We start from the raw sequence: 15,578 nt of genomic DNA on the forward strand, positions 1-15,578 counted from the left end.
AAACCCACAGTAAGTGTCTCCAGTTTGTGAGGGACCCCATGGAATCAGTCTCTAGGAAACAGATAAATGCATAGAGGTTAAGTCCATTAATGGCTATTAGCTAGAATGGGTAAGGAATGGTGTCCCTAGCCTCTCTCAGAGGGTGGAGATGGATGGCAGGAGAGAGATCACTTGATCATTATCTGTTAGGTTCATTCCATCTGGGGCACCTGGCATTGGCCACTGTTGGTAATCAGGATACTGGGCTGGATGGACCTTTGGTCTGATCCAGTATGGCCATTCTTATGTTCTTATGTTCTAAGCTAAATGAACCCAAAGTTATGGAGATAGCTATGAGTCAAGGAAGCCAGCAGAGTATCAGAAGCCTGGAAAAATCTCTGACTGGATGCGCTCAGGCGTTTGGTCACAAGCTGAAGTAGTTCAAAAGTTAAGGATTTTTTTTAGCAGAATTTGTTTATTGCTTCTTTAAACAATCAAACACAGCAAGCAGCAAATATTTGGCCACACACTTCTGAAACCCCAAACCATATTCAGGTTTTGGCAGACTAATTTCAGCTTTTCAATTAAAAAAAAAACAAATTTTGAAGGAAAGCAGATATTGTCCATCATTTTTTTTCTGCTTTTTAAAAACCCCTAGTTTTCAATCCAAAAAAAGTTTTGACGGAAAATATTTGTCCAACCCTTTTAATGAGCTTTAGTGCCTTTCAGCACTAGCTAATGCCGAGAGCCAATAATACCTTGTAAAGGTGACTTGAAAAGAAGTTTTCTCAAAACTGGGTTTGTGCCGAGATGCGGAAGGTTTTTAAATGTCTATTTTTCCCAGGGCTGGTGAGGGGGAGGGCAAGTGGAGCAATTTGCCCCAGGTCCCACAGGGACCCCCATGAAAATATAGTTTTCTATAGTATTGCAACTTTTTTTTTTATGGAAGGGGCCCCTGAAATTGCTTTGCCCCAGGCCCCCTGAATCCTCTGGGTGGCCCTGCTGTTATCTTCTTACCCCTGTTCCCATCAAGGTGCTAGTTTCAAATGAACAGGGAACTAGGAGGCAACATTTCCCTGGTGCCTCTGCCAGTCTGGACCTAAAAACAATGGAATATTGCCTTTTCACTTAAACTGAAAATAACTGAACTCCTGACCCCCTCCTCCAAAGGTTGCTGGTGTGAACCCCTGAGGACAGCATTTGGGGAGCAGGGAGATAAAGTGGTGGGGAAAGATCATGGTTTGGAAAGCCATATGGCAACAGCTCTGTAACATCTGAAGCCCAGCATAACTGGCCTGGTATTTCCAGTTTTTGGTGCCTGAGTTACCGGAAGACTTTCCCCTCTAGGGGACGCTGGCTCTGATCTGGCCCCCGGGCAGGAGCTGGCTAGCTGAGGGGAGCAGGCAGGACCGGCGCTAGGGGTTTGAGTGCCCTAGGCGGACGGGAATTTCGCCGCCCCGCGCGCTGGTCCCGCGGCTCAGGTGGAGCTGCTGCAGTGATGCCTGCGGAGGGTCTGGTGCTCCGCGGCTCCGGTGGAGCTGCCGCAGTCATGCCTGTGGAAGGTCCACCGGAGCTGCGCGAGCAGCCGACTGTCCGCAGGCACAACTGCGGCAGCTCCACCGGAGCCGCGGACCAGCGGACCCTCTGCAGGCACCACTGCGGCAGCTCCACCAGAGCCACCTGCTGCCCCCCTCCGGCAAAATGGCGCCCACCATTTATTCTGGCACCCTAGGCGATTGCCTAGGCTGCCTAAATGGTAGTGCCGGCCCTGGGAGCAGGGAGTGGGATAAGGGTCTTTTCCCCTCTAGGGAGTGCTGGTTCCCGTGCAGCCCCTGGGTGGGGACTAGCTGGCTATGAGGGGTGGGGAATGTGACACAGGGTATTTTTCCTCTAGTAGGCACCAGCTCCCATTTGGCCCCAGGGCAGGGGGCTCTTTGGTTCAGGGGTGGGGGATGGGGAATGTGACATGGGGTCTATCCCCTCTAGCGGGCGCCGGCTCTCATCCTGTCCCAGGGCAGGGATTTCCAATTTAGAGGGCTGGAGAAGGGGACATGGGGCCTTACCTTTCTAGGCGGTGCTGGCTCTGATCCAGCCTAAGGCAGAGGGCTGGCTGGCTTGGGGTGCTGAGAATGGGACACAGGGCCTTTCATAGAATCATAGAATCACAGAATATTAGAGTTGAAAGAGACCTCAGGAGGTCATCTAGTCCAACCCCCTGCTCAAAGCAGGACCAACACCAACTAAATCATCCCAGCCAGGGCTTTGTCAAGCCAGGCCTTAAAAACCTCTAAGGAAGGAGATTCCACCACCTCCCTAGATAACCCATTCCAGTGCTTCACTGTCCTCCTGGTGAAATAGCGTTTCCTAATATTGAATCTAGACTTCCCCCACTGCAACTTGAGACCATTGCTTCTTGTTCTGTCATCTGCCACTACTGAGAACAGCCGAACTCCATCCTCTTTGAAGTCCCCTTTCAGGTAGTTGAAAGCAGCTATCAAATCCCCCCTCATTCGCTTCTGCAGACTAAATAACCCCAGTTCCTCTGCCTTTCCTCATAACTCATGTGCCCCAGCCCCCTACTAATTTTTGTTGCCCTCTGCTGGACTCCCCAAATTGTCCACCTCCCTTCTGTAGTGGGGGGACCAAAACTGTCAACAATGCTCCAGGTGTGGCCTCACCAGTGCCAAATAGAGGGGAATAATCACTTCCCTCAATCTGCTGGCAATGCTCCTACTAATACAGCCCAATATGCCATTGGCCTTCTTGGCAACAAGGGCACACTGCTGACTCATATCCAGCTTCTTGTCCATTGTAATCCCCAGGTCCTTTTCTGCAGAATGGCTGCTTAGCCAGTCGGTCCCCAGCCTGTAGCGATGTCTGGGATTCTTCCTTCCTAAGTGCAGAACTCTGCACTTGTTCTTGTTGAACCTCATCAGATTTCTTTTGGCCCAATCCTCCAATTTGTCTAGATCACTCTGGACCCGATACCTACCCTCCAGTGTATCTACATCTCCCCTCCCAGCTTAGTGTCATCTGCGAACTTGCTGAAGGTGCAATCTATCCCATCATCCAGATCATTAATAAAGATATTGAACAAAACCAGCCCCAGGACCAACCCTTAGGACAATCCGCTTGATACCAGCTGCCAACTAGACATTGAGCTGTTGATCACTACCTGTTGAGCCCAACAATCTGGACAGCTTTCTATCCACCTTATAGTCCATTCATCCAATCCATACTTTTTTAACTTACTGGCAAGAATACTGTGAGAGACCATATCAAAAGCTTTGCTAAAGTTAAGAAAAATCACATCCACTACTTTCCCCATATCCACAGAGCCAGTTATCTCATCATAGAAGGCAGTCAGGTTGGTGAGGCATGATTTGCCCTTTGTGAACCCATGTTGCTTCCCCTCTACGGTAGCTTGGTGCTGCTGTCACTATTCCAAGAGATAATTTCTGCCCCTCCCCAGCTTTCCTGCTGACGTGAGCTGTGGGTAACACTGATCAGTATCAGTGACTGGTGAGACAAAACACGCTGAACCAATGTGTGTGTGATAGAGGGCGTGTGTGGCTCTGATCTCCAGATACCAGTCTCCCTCGGACAGTGTGTTCGTGATGCCCAGGGTGTCTCTGACCCTCTGACCCATCAAACACATGGTCAGAGCCGGAGAGCTCCCCTGTTCCTGCTGGCTCCATTGGGTTTATCAGCCATTTCCCCTTGGGTGGGGGTGGGGTAGGGGAACTCAGGTCAGCAAAACGTGCTGTAGCTACCAGCAGGGTTCAGGCAGTGGGTGGGCTGGGGAGATGCATCTAGAATTGAAATACAAGGATCTACTTGGCTTCAGGTGGCTGTGCATTGATCTAGAATGACTCTCTGTGTGGGTATGGATAGATCTAGAATGGAACTGCCTCAATCAAAATTAATCTAGCCTGAATTTACATGGATTTAGTTGGGCATTCATGCATCTAGAATAGATCTGCAATGTGTGCAGGTGGTGACATGTATCTGGGTGGATCCATCCCACCCCTTCATCCATCAGATATCCCAGCTCCACGACAAGGATCCAAAGTGAAACAGTGCAATGGGTGAGGTTGGACTTTATCAATAAGTGTTTGATAAAGGAGGGGAATATCCTTAATGACACTGGTTGATGGAGAACAAGCCATGTTCAGTGACCCTGCTGTCAACCTTGGGGGCCAGTAAGAGTCTGGTAAAGTCTGTGGAGGACCGAGAGATTGGTGATAAAGAACAGGGAGGATGTCTCACAGCTTTGGACTAATCTGGATGACCCAGTGATCTGGGCTCAATCAAACAGATATCTGAAACCAATCAAATGCAAAGTCAGACATCAAGGTATATCGCTCACGCTGACTGGACGGGGGCTGTAGCCTGAAGAGCAAGGGGAGGGGGTTTCTGAGTGCAGGGTGCTCTTTGACCTCGCTGGCCAAAGCAGGACGAGACCAGGTGGCCGGGACCTGGAGTCAGCAAAGTTCAGGTTGGAGCTAAGGAGCAAATGCTGGCTTTGAAATTGAGCGGCCAGGGAATCTAGGTGCAGGAAAGCCCAAGAACGTTTCTCACACTTATAGCAAAGAAGTGGGAGGGGGGAGGGAGGACAGCGTTAACCACATCCCTAGCTAGGCTGGCTGGGCACCAGAGCAGGGAAGAAACCCCTCCCCCTGACGTGGGCGCGGCCGTGACTTCTCCCAGGGTCATTTCCACCCCGGACCATCCAGGTGGGGGTTTCCAGGCAGCCTTTGTGGTTGCCAGACCCTGCCCTCCCATCTCCTGCCCTGGTCTATATAACCTCCATAGCTGAAGCAGACGCTCCGTGCCCATCCCTGGTTGGCTCTGAGGATGCAACTCTTGATCCTAGTTCTGCTCCCTGCAGCATTTCTCCTGCCCCCCAGGGCTCAGACTGGTGAGGACAGAGGTGGGGCACTGGGGTCTATGGGGAGCAGAAGGGGCAAATTTAACCATCAGTCCCAGAGGGGCATTGAGTCCAAAGTGGGCTCAGGGGGGTGGTGGAGCCCCAGGGAGGGGGAGCCCCCAGAGATCAGGGATGAATGAGTGCACAGGTCCAGGCGGGAATCCATAGATGTATAGTGAGATGGGGATAGATCCAGGGGGAGGGAGGGGAGAGCTGGAGAACTGACAAGCTGATCTGGAGAGGAGGGAAGCAGGAGGCTGGGTTGTCTGGATCCACAGGCCTATCAGGGCTCATGATTAGGGGTAGGTTGGGCCTGGGGTCCTTGGTTACATTCTCCAGACACTGGTTGTCTCAGAGCATGTGATTTTCACCCCTTCCTGTCTCTCTGCCAGGGGAGATCATCGGGGGATGGGAAGCCCGGCCCCACTCCAGACCCTACATGGCCTACTTGAAGATAGCAGTGTGCAGGGTTCCTGATTTGAGATGACATGGTGCTGACTGCGGCTCATTGTAACGAGGAGAAGGGGTAAGAAACTCACCCCTCCCCACACCCCACGAGCTGCCCAGCTGCCCACTCTGGGACTGGATAGGAGCTGGCAATGTGCAGGATGCCCAAAGACCCAAGGGAGGAATTAATCTTTACCGATGGGCTCTGACTCAGCTAGGTGGCACAAGGAGCCCAGATCTGGAAAAAGGAGTAGACAGGGAGATGGCAAAATTTGCAGGTGATACAAAATTACTCAAGATACTTAAATCTAAAGCAGACTGTGAAGAGTTACAAAGAGATCTCACAAAACTGGGTGTCTGGGTAAGAGAGCAGCAGATGAAATCCAGTGTTGATAAATGCAAAGTAATACACATTGTAAAACACCATCCCAACTCTACATAGAAAATGATGGGTCTAAATTAGCTGTTAGCACTCAAGAAAGAGATCTTGGAGTGATTGTGGATAGTTCTCTGAAAACATCCACTCAATGTGCAGTCAAAAAAAGCAAACAGAATGCTTGGAATCATTAAGAAAAGGATAGATAATAAGACAGAAAATATCAGATTGCCTCTATATAAATCCATGGTACACCCACATCTTGAATACTGCGTGCAGATGTGGTTGTCTCATCTCAAAAAAGATATATTGGAAAAGATTCAGAAAAGGGCAACAAAAAATATTAGAGGTATGGAACAGCTTCCATATGAGGTGAGATTAATAAGACTGGGACTTTTCAACTTGGAAAAGAGACGACTAAGTGAGGATATGCTAGAGGTCTATAAAATCATGACTGGTGTGGAGAAAGTAAATAAGGAAGTGCTATTTACTCCTTCTCATAACACAAGAACTAGAAGTCACCAAATGAAATTAATAGGCAGCAGGTTTAAAATTAACAAAAGAAAGTATTTCTTCAGAGGCAGCACAACCTGTGGAACTCCTTTGCATGGGTTGCTGTGAAGGCTAAAACTATACCAGGGTTAAAAAAAGCTAGATAAATTCATTGAGGATAGGTCCACCAATGGCTGTTAGCCAGGATGGGCAGGGATGGTGTCCCTAGCCTGTTTGCCAGGGGCTGTGAATGGGCAACAGGGGATTGATCACTTGATGATTACCTGTTGTGTTCATTCCCTCTGTGGCACATGGCATTGGCCACTGTCAGAAGACAGGATGCTGGGTAGATGGACCTTTGGTCTAACCCGGTATGGCCGTTCTTATGTTCTTAGAATGTTGTGATCCCCCTAAGGCCTCATGGTTTCCTCTTAACTAGACACATCACCGTCTCCCTGGGAGTCCATGACCTTAGACTGTGGGAATGGAGTAGACAAGAAATCCCTGTGCGTCGCCGGATCCCCCACCTGCAATATGACATGTACTCCCTTAACAACAGCAAAGAATCCTGTGGCATCTTATAGACTAACAGATGTTTTGGAGCATGAGCTTTTGTGGGTGAATACCCACTTCGTCAGATGCATGCAGATGCAACGACATCATGCTGTTGCAGGTACCGACTCCCCATCACTCCGTCCCCTGTGGCCTCACACTGCTGCAGACACCACCCCCATCCCATAACCCTGCTCCCCAGTGATCTCACACTGCTCCAGGTACCGCCCCCATCCCATGACCCCACCCTCTGTGACCTCACACTGCTGCAGGTACTGCTCCCATCCCATCACCCTGTCCCCAGTGATATCACAATGCTGTATGTACTGCCCCATCCCATCCTCCTGCCCCCTGTGACCTCAAAAAGCTGCAGGTACCTCCCCCCATCCCATGACCCCACCCCAGCGACCTCACACTTCTGCAGGTACCGCCTCCATCCCATCACCCCACCCCCAGTGACCTCATTCTTCCGCTCCCACCTCATTAACCTGTACCCTGTGACCTCACACTTCTGCAGGTACTGCCTCCATCCCATCACCCCACCCCCAGTGACCTCATACTTCCGCTCCCACCTCATTAACCTGTACCCTGTGACCTCACACTTCTGCAGGTACCGCCTCCATCCCACCACCCCACCCCCAGTGACCTCATACTTCCGCTCCCACCTCATTAACCTGTACCCTGTGACCTCACACTGCTGCAGGTACCGCCTCCATCCCATCACCCCACCCCCAGTGACCTCATACTTCCACTCCCACCTCATTAACCTGTGACCTCACACTGCTGCAGGCACTGCCCCTTCCCATCACTCCACCCCCTCTGATCTCACATGGCTGCAGATACAGACTCCATCCCATTCCTTGCACCCACGGTGACCTCACACTGCTCCAGGTACCGCCCACCTCCCCCAACCCCCTGTGGCCTCACACTGCTGCAGCCACCACCTTCAACCAATCACCCTGTCCCCAGTGACCTCACACTGCTGCAGGTACTTCCCCCATCCCACCACCCAGCCCCCATGACTTCACACTTGTGCAGGTACTGCCCCCATCCCCTCACATCTACACCAGTGACCTCACACTGCTGCAGGCACCGCTTCCATCCCATCACTCTGCCCCCAGTGACTGCCTGCCATGCATTGGCTTTCTCTTTGGACTGGTCCATCCACGGCAGTGATCTTCCCACTGACCCCGAGCCTCGTGTCTTGTCTTTGCAGCTGGAGCGCCGAGCCAGGCTCAGTGAATGGGTGGGGCTTATCCCCTTGCCCAGTGCCTGGCAGGTCGTGCGCCCTGGGGCCATGTGCAGCATCACTGGCTGGGATGGGACGAGCGCCTGCAGGGCAATGGGCTCGGATGTGCTCCGGGAGGTGGACGTGGCGGTGCTGGAGGATTATGTGTGTCTGAGGAATCCTGACCACATCTATCATTACTATAATGCCTCCACCATGCTTTGTGCAGGGGATCTGAAACAGGGCAAAGACTCCTTAAGGTAAATATTCTCCTGGCTTCAAAAGGACCTAGTTCCTTCTTAGGACCAATGAATCTCTTGGGATTGCAGCCAGGCCTGTGAGCAAAGATCAGAGACCAGCTCCTGTGGCGCTAGGCACTGTACAAATGAATAAGGGAGGGGGCAAGCAGCTGGGTTGGGGGACGCAGCCCACTGAGTCTGGTTGGGCTGGGTGAGGAAGGGCCAATGCTGAGAGCAGCTGTGCCAGAACAAAGGGGATGGGGTGATGCTAAAAGTGGCTGAGCTGTATGTCAGGACTTGAAGAACAGAGGGAAACTGATCTGTTGAGTTGTTCTCATCACCAGCTTCTTGTTTTAATTCTCAGGGTGACGCTGGGGGCCCCCTGGTGTGCGGCAAAACAGCCCAGGGCATCGTCTCTTGGGGCTCCCTCAATGGGACCCCCCCTGGGGTGTACACCAGAGTCTCCAGATTCGTCCCTTGGATCCTGAAGACCCTGAGAACTCTGCAGCCCTGAGCCCCACTGGGAATTGCTGCTTGTCTCACAAGTGGCCTCTGGAGGTGCCCTGACATAGGACCTGCTTTGCAAAGGGCCTGCGCTCCCCAGGTCCCTGCCGCAAGGCAGTGCTCTGCTCAGGCAGCACTCAACCTGTGAGCACCAAGGTCGAGGGCCTAGGGGAGTTAGGAGCCAGATTCAAGTCCAGTTCCTGTCGGCTCCCTTAGCAAGCCCAACCCAGGCTCTCAAGCTCAGGAAGCAGGTGGTTTGTCTCGGAGCCGAACTCTGGGGCCAACCTGGCTGTTTGTAGCTCACTCCCATGTCGAGTGACTGTTCGGTGGAGATCCTTGTCCTCACGCTGCCAGCTGAGTTGTGTTGGAACTGCAGCCTGTCCTGTCCGTGCTAGGGCTGTCCTCTGTGTTTGTTACCTCGGGCTGGCCACCCGTTCCAAACCCAGCTGGTCCCAGTGCCACCAAGGTCCCTGGGAGATTGTCGATGGGACGGGAACTCAGCGCTGGCACCCCAGCCTCTTTCCAGCAGCCCCATGCCGCTGCGCATCCGCGTTCATTGCGTTCGCTGCTTCCTAGCCTTGCTATGAATAAAAATGAAGTTACCACCCCCCAAAAAAAAATTGCTGGCGCTGGGACTGAAAATTCAATGTGAGCCTTGACCTCTGGAGCCGACGCTGGGTCGGCCCAGGCCTGGGAGTGCGTTCACCCTGACAGGGGAAGGCTGGCACCCAGGATACCTGGGTTCAGTGATTCCAGCAAAACAGGGAGCTGGAGGGTGTCAGAGGGGTATGCCCCCTCCCCCTCAGTGCAGGAGGAGCCCCGCTGGCTGAGACCGAGATGTGAAGGGAATCACCAGGAGAAAATCAGCCTGATCTGTCTGGACTCTGGAGGTGGCAGGGAGATCTGTGCATCTGGCAGGGAGGGGGCTGAGATCCCCACACTGTGGGCTGGCGTGGCCTGCTCAGCGCTGCCCTGGGCACAGGGGTCATGCGGGGCGGTGGAGGGGATGGGGGTGTGAGAGGCTATGGCTAGGCTGCACTTGTGCCCCAGCTGATTGTGCTGCACAGCCCCACAGGGGGCCCTGGTGGGAGGGGCATGTTGTAGAGCTTCCCCCAGGATGTTGCAGTCTCCTTGGGGGGCCAGGCTGGGATTGCAGCTCACTGGGGTGTTGGCTTCTGGGATAAACATGGGACAGGATTGACAAAGTCTCCTCTAGCCACGAAAAATCCATCTACCCCTATGATGGGTTGGATCACAGAAACCTCCTTGGGAACTGCCAACCGATGTGCCAAGACTACTTCTGCCCCTGTTTTCCCTGCCAGCTCGGGACTCCAGCACCCTGTCTTGCTGAGCCAGACACGCCCGTCTGCTCCAACACAGACCCACGGTCTGAATTACTTGCACCAAAGCTGCAGATTTACCTGAAAGCAGCTTACAGAAGTGTTCCTGCCTTTAACACTCAGATGCCTAACTCCCAATGGGGTCAAACTCAAATAAATCCATTTTACCCTGTATAAAGCTTATACAGGGTAAACTCATAAATTGTTTACCCTCTATAACACTGATAGAGAGATATGCACAGCTGTCCCCCCCGCAGGTATTAACACATACTCTGAGTTAATTAATAAGTAAAAAGTGATTTTATTAAGTACAGAAAGTAGGATTTAAGTGGTTCCAAGTAGTAACAGACAGAACAAAGTGAATTACCAAGTAGAATAAAATAAAACACGCAAATCTAAACCTAATAGAGTAATACAACTGAATACAGGTAAAATCTCACCCTTAGAGATGTTTCAATAAGTTTCTTTTCTCAGACTGGACAGCTTCCTAGTCTGGGCACAATCCTTTCCCCTGGTACAGCCCTTGTTCCAGCTGAGGTGGTAGCCAGGGGATTCCTCATAATGGCCCCTGGCTTGTTCTATTCCACTCATTTATATCTCTTTTGCATAAGTCAGGAATTCTTTGTCCCTTTGGGTCCCCTCACCCCCTTCTCAATAGAAAAGCACTAGATTAAAGATGGATTCCAGTTCAGGTGACATGATCACAAGTCCTGTGAGACCCCCAAGCCTTCATTCCTCCCAGCCTGACTCACAGGAAGGCCTGCCTGCAAACAGAACCATCCACAGTCAATTGTCCTGGTTGATGGGAGCCATCAAGATTCCAAACCACCATTAATGGCCCACACTTTGCATAATTACAATAGGCCGTCAGAGTTATATTTCATATTGCTAGTTTTAGGTACAAGAGTGATACATTTATACAACTAGGATGACCACACTCAGTAGATTATAAACTTTGTAATGATACCTTACAAGAGACCTTGTAAGCGGGTTCGGCCGAGGTTCGTCCCTCGGTGGGGCTGTGAGGTATCCCACTGCCTCACTCTAGTTCATCGTCAGTCTGGGCTCTGTGGTAGTGTGGGACAGCAAACACATTGTTAGGGGCTCAGGCCCATTAGGCCGGGCTGAGCCAATAGTTCTTTAGCAGCCCAGGCCCTAGGTCAGGGTGGGGTAGCACCCAAACAGTCAGGGACTCAGGCCCTTAAACAGGGGCTGAGTCAATAGTTCAAGTTGTCCTAGCCTCTCCAGGCCAGGGCAAAAGGGGAGAGTCTGTCACCCAGGAGTGGGTGTCAGGGGGGACGCAGGCCCTCCCACTCCACTGCGTCCCAGCCAGGGACCCTAGCAGCAGCAGAAACTCTCTGCTGTCAGCGGGGATCCTGGCCGCAACACACTGACATTGGCTCTGGCAGTGCTGCACCCAAACTGGGGTCGGCTGCCCCCGGGCTACTTCCACACTCCTCCTCGTAGGGTACCTGGGTCATGCTAGCGTCCTCAGCAGTCTCGAACACCATCGGTTCCTCCGGATAAGTAGCGAAGGGCAGGCTCTGTTGCTCCTCGGGGCAGCTGGCAAGGGGCAGGCTCAGCTCCTCCTCGAGGTAGCTGGGAAGGGGGCAGAGCCATGTTTGGGGCCACAATTCCCGGTGATGATGCTGCGTCAACCAGCCAGCCGCTCCAGTGCCATCACAAGGCCATGGATCAGCTGAATCCCATGCACCGGGGAATACCCCAGCCACGCAGATACCAGGCAGCCTGGCACCCCATAGAGGGGAAAGGCTCTGTGTCCCATTCCCTGCTCCCCTGAGCCAGCCAGTGCCCTCGAGTTCCCCCAGATGCAATGTGTCATCCACGATGGCATTATTCTGTAAGGGGGTTCAGGGCTGGTCATTCCCAAAGCGATCACAGTGTCCAGAAGTCCTGCCCCCCCACCCCCCCGGAAGGGATATCTGGCTCTCGGGATGTGCTCGGCACTGACGCCTGACTGGTCTGTGTGTGTCTGGGCAGCAAAGGCATCGTGGTGCTGGGCGCCCGCAACATTCGGAAGAGAGAACCAAGGAGGCAGAAAATCAGAGTGAAGCACTGGATCCGCCACCCTGAATATAATAAAATGACTGAAAGCAATGATATCATGCTGCTGCAAGTACAACCCTCATCCCATCACCCCGCCCTGAGTGACCTCACACTGCGGCAGGCACTGCCTCATCCCATCACCCCATCTGCAGTGACCTCACACTGCTCCAGGTACCACCCCCATCCCATCACCCCGTCCCCAATGATCTCATACTGCTGCAGGCACCACCCCATCCCCTCACCCCGCCCCCAGTTACCTCACACTGCTCCAGGTACCGCCCCATCCCCTCACCCCGTCCCCAGTGACCTCACACTGCTCCAGGTACCACCCCCATCCCATCACCCCGCCCCCAGTTACCTCACACTGCTCCAGGTACCGCCCCATCCCCTCACCCCGCCCCCAATGTCCTCACACTGCTCCAGGTACCGCCCCATCCCCTCACCCCGCCCCCAATGTCCTCACACTGCTCCAGGTACCACCCCCATCCCCTCACCCCGCCCCCAGTGACCTCACACTGCTCCAGGTACCACCCCCATCCCATCACCCCGCCCCCAGTTACCTCACACTGCTCCAGGTACCGCCCCATCCCCTCACCCCGCCCCCAATGTCCTCACACTGCTCCAGGTACCGCCCCATCCCCTCACCCCGCCCCCAATGTCCTCACACTGCTCCAGGTACCACCCCCATCCCCTCACCCCGCCCCCAGTGACCTCACACTGCTCCAGGTACCACCCCCATCCCATCACCCCGTCCCCAGTTACCTCACACTGCTGCAGGTACCGCCCCATCCCCTCACCCCGCCCCCAGTTACCTCACACTGCTCCAGGTACCACCCCCATCCCATCACCCCGCCCCCAGTGACCTCACACTGCTCCAGGTACCGCCCCATCCCCTCACCCCGCCCCCAGTGACCTCACACTGCTCCAGGTACCACCCCCATCCCATCACCCCGCCCCCAGTTACCTCACACTGCTCCAGGTACCGCCCCATCCCCTCACCCCGCCCCCAATGTCCTCACACTGCTCCAGGTACCGCCCCATCCCCTCACCCCGCCCCCAATGTCCTCACACTGCTCCAGGTACCACCCCCATCCCCTCACCCCGCCCCCAGTGACCTCACACTGCTCCAGGTACCACCCCCATCCCATCACCCCGCCCCCAGTTACCTCACACTGCTCCAGGTACCGCCCCATCCCCTCACCCCGCCCCCAATGTCCTCACACTGCTCCAGGTACCGCCCCATCCCCTCACCCCGCCCCCAATGTCCTCACACTGCTCCAGATACCACCCCCATCCCCTCACCCCGCCCCCAGTGACCTCACACTGCTCCAGGTACCACCCCCATCCCATCACCCCGTCCCCAGTTACCTCACACTGCTGCAGGTACCGCCCCCATCCCATCACCCCGCCCCCAGTGACCTCACACTGCTCCAGGTACCACCCCCATCCCATCACCCCGCCCCCAGTTACCTCACACTGCTCCAGGTACCACCCCCATCCCATCACCCCGCCCCCAGTGACCTCACACTGCTCCAGGTACCGCCCCATCCCCTCACCCCGCCCCCAGTGACCTCACACTGCTCCAGGTACCGCCCCATCCCATCACCCCACCTCCAGTGACCTCACACTGCTGCAGGTACCGCCCCATCCCATCACCCCTCCCCCAGTGACCTAACACTGCTGCAGGCACTGCCCCCATCCCATCACCCTGATACTCTTCATTGCACTCTAGTCTGTTTACATCTCCCTTGCATCCAGCTCTCTTGTCCCTCCCACGGCAGCTGAGAAACAAGGCTGAACTCAATGACTGGGTGCAGCCCATCAGTCTGCCTCACCCCTGGCCGGAGGTACCTGTGGGCACCGAGTGCAACGTGTCTGGGTGGGGCCGGATTCAAGTTAATTCCTCTAAGAGGTCGGACGTGCTGCAGGATGTGGTTCTGGTGGTGATGGCCGACGAGGTGTGTGAACACAATTTGACTAAACAATATGACGCTGTGTCCATGCTCTGTGTGGGGGATCCTGAACGCAAGAAATCCACTCTGAAGGTAAAGAGCCCACTGGCCGCTGGGGGAGGAAGGCCTGCTCTGGTATATTTTCTGGGAGTGGGAAGCTTTGAATTTAGTTCTGCAGTGCCAAGGGCATGGAGGGAAGGTGACATTGGGCCGGAGATGGGGGTGGGAGGACTGTGAGTGTGACAGTGACATGTGAGGCACACAAGGCGTTAGTCCTCTGAGGCATGTTTCATTTCACAGGGTGATTCGGGGGGCCCGCTGGTGTGTGTTGGGGTGCCCGAGGGCATCGTCTCTTGGGGGCCGATCAACAGGGCCTTTCCTGAAGTGTATGCAAGAGTCTCCCGGTTCGTCCACTGGATACAGACAGTGATGAAAGAGCTGAAGCCCCTGAGCTCCTGGAGTCTCATCTCAAGCCTGAGCTGCCCAACTCCCATTGGTCCTGAGGCTGAGCTCAGGATCCTGTCACCGGGGATGGGGTTGGAAAATGTAACTCTCCAGAGCTGGGAGCCTTTCACAGCCGCTTCGCCCTGCGGCAGATATCACCATGTCCCTTGGTCGGTCCTCTGCTGGGACTGAACTGGATCGCTCAGCATCAAACACGTGTGCCTCTTCCTAATGGACCAGATTGATTAGTTCAAAAGCTGCAGGCTGGAGGCAGGTGGGAATGTTCCACCCCAATCATTTTTCAACAGAAAATGCTGTTGCCACAAAACTGAAACTTTTCTCAGGGAAATATCCATTTTTTTTGCCATCTTCCCCCTATCCCCAGTTTTCCACCAGGAAAGACTCAGTGAAATAGCTTATTTTGGCTTCAGTCAACTCAAAACAAAACATTTTTGGGGAGCCAAATTGGACTGTTTCATTTGGTGCCAGTTCAGCAGTGATCTGTGTCCCTGGTGTGTCCGCGGTGCCCTCCCTTTACAAATTTGCACCTTATTCCCAGTCAGTGGTCCCCAACCTTTTCGTATGGTGGGCGGTGGATGAAGGACCGTGACAGCAGTGGAGCATCTGCTGAAATGCCGCCGAATTCCGGCAGCATTTCGGCGGCGACACCTCTCGATGACGACACTTGTCAGTGGCAAGTGGCATCATCGAGAGGCGTCGCCGCCAAAATGCTGAAGAAATTCAGCAGCATTTTGGCAGATGCTCCACCGCTGGCCAGGATGCAGGCGCATTTAGATGCCCCCATGGGCCCCATGGCGCCTGCAGGCACTGTGTTGGAGACCCCGGTCTAACTTCAATTTCCAACCATTGGTTATGTTAGACCTTTCTCTGCTAGATAGATGAGCCCACTGCTAAATATTTGTTCCTCATGTCAGTACTTACAGACTGTGACCAGGTCACTCCTGAAGATAAATCAGTTGAGCTCCTGGAGTCTAGCACTATAATGCATCTTTTAAGAGCTGGGCTCC

General features: G+C 53.9%; 2 protein-coding genes across 2 annotated transcripts; both read left to right on the forward strand.

Moving 5' to 3' along the window:
* The first annotated feature begins 5,326 nt into the window (after positions 1–5,326).
* Positions 5,327–9,176, forward strand: LOC115638263 (cathepsin G-like). Its single transcript, XM_030539847.1, has 5 exons — positions 5,327–5,435; positions 6,664–6,765; positions 6,873–6,897; positions 7,993–8,261; positions 8,604–9,176. Exons 1-5 carry the CDS (start codon positions 5,398–5,400, stop codon positions 8,755–8,757), a joined length of 588 nt encoding a protein of 195 aa, XP_030395707.1. The 5' UTR covers positions 5,327–5,397; the 3' UTR covers positions 8,758–9,176.
* A 4,719-nt stretch (positions 9,177–13,895) lies between these two features.
* Positions 13,896–15,209, forward strand: LOC115638269 (granzyme B-like). The gene is made up of 2 exons (XM_030539853.1): positions 13,896–14,199; positions 14,407–15,209. Exons 1-2 carry the CDS (start codon positions 14,101–14,103, stop codon positions 14,740–14,742), a joined length of 435 nt encoding a protein of 144 aa, XP_030395713.1. The 5' UTR covers positions 13,896–14,100; the 3' UTR covers positions 14,743–15,209.
* Positions 15,210–15,578: the final 369 nt, after the last annotated feature.

Source organism: Gopherus evgoodei, chromosome 21 (assembly GCF_007399415.2).
Source record: "Gopherus evgoodei ecotype Sinaloan lineage chromosome 21, rGopEvg1_v1.p, whole genome shotgun sequence".
Lineage (NCBI taxonomy): Eukaryota > Metazoa > Chordata > Testudines > Testudinidae > Gopherus > Gopherus evgoodei.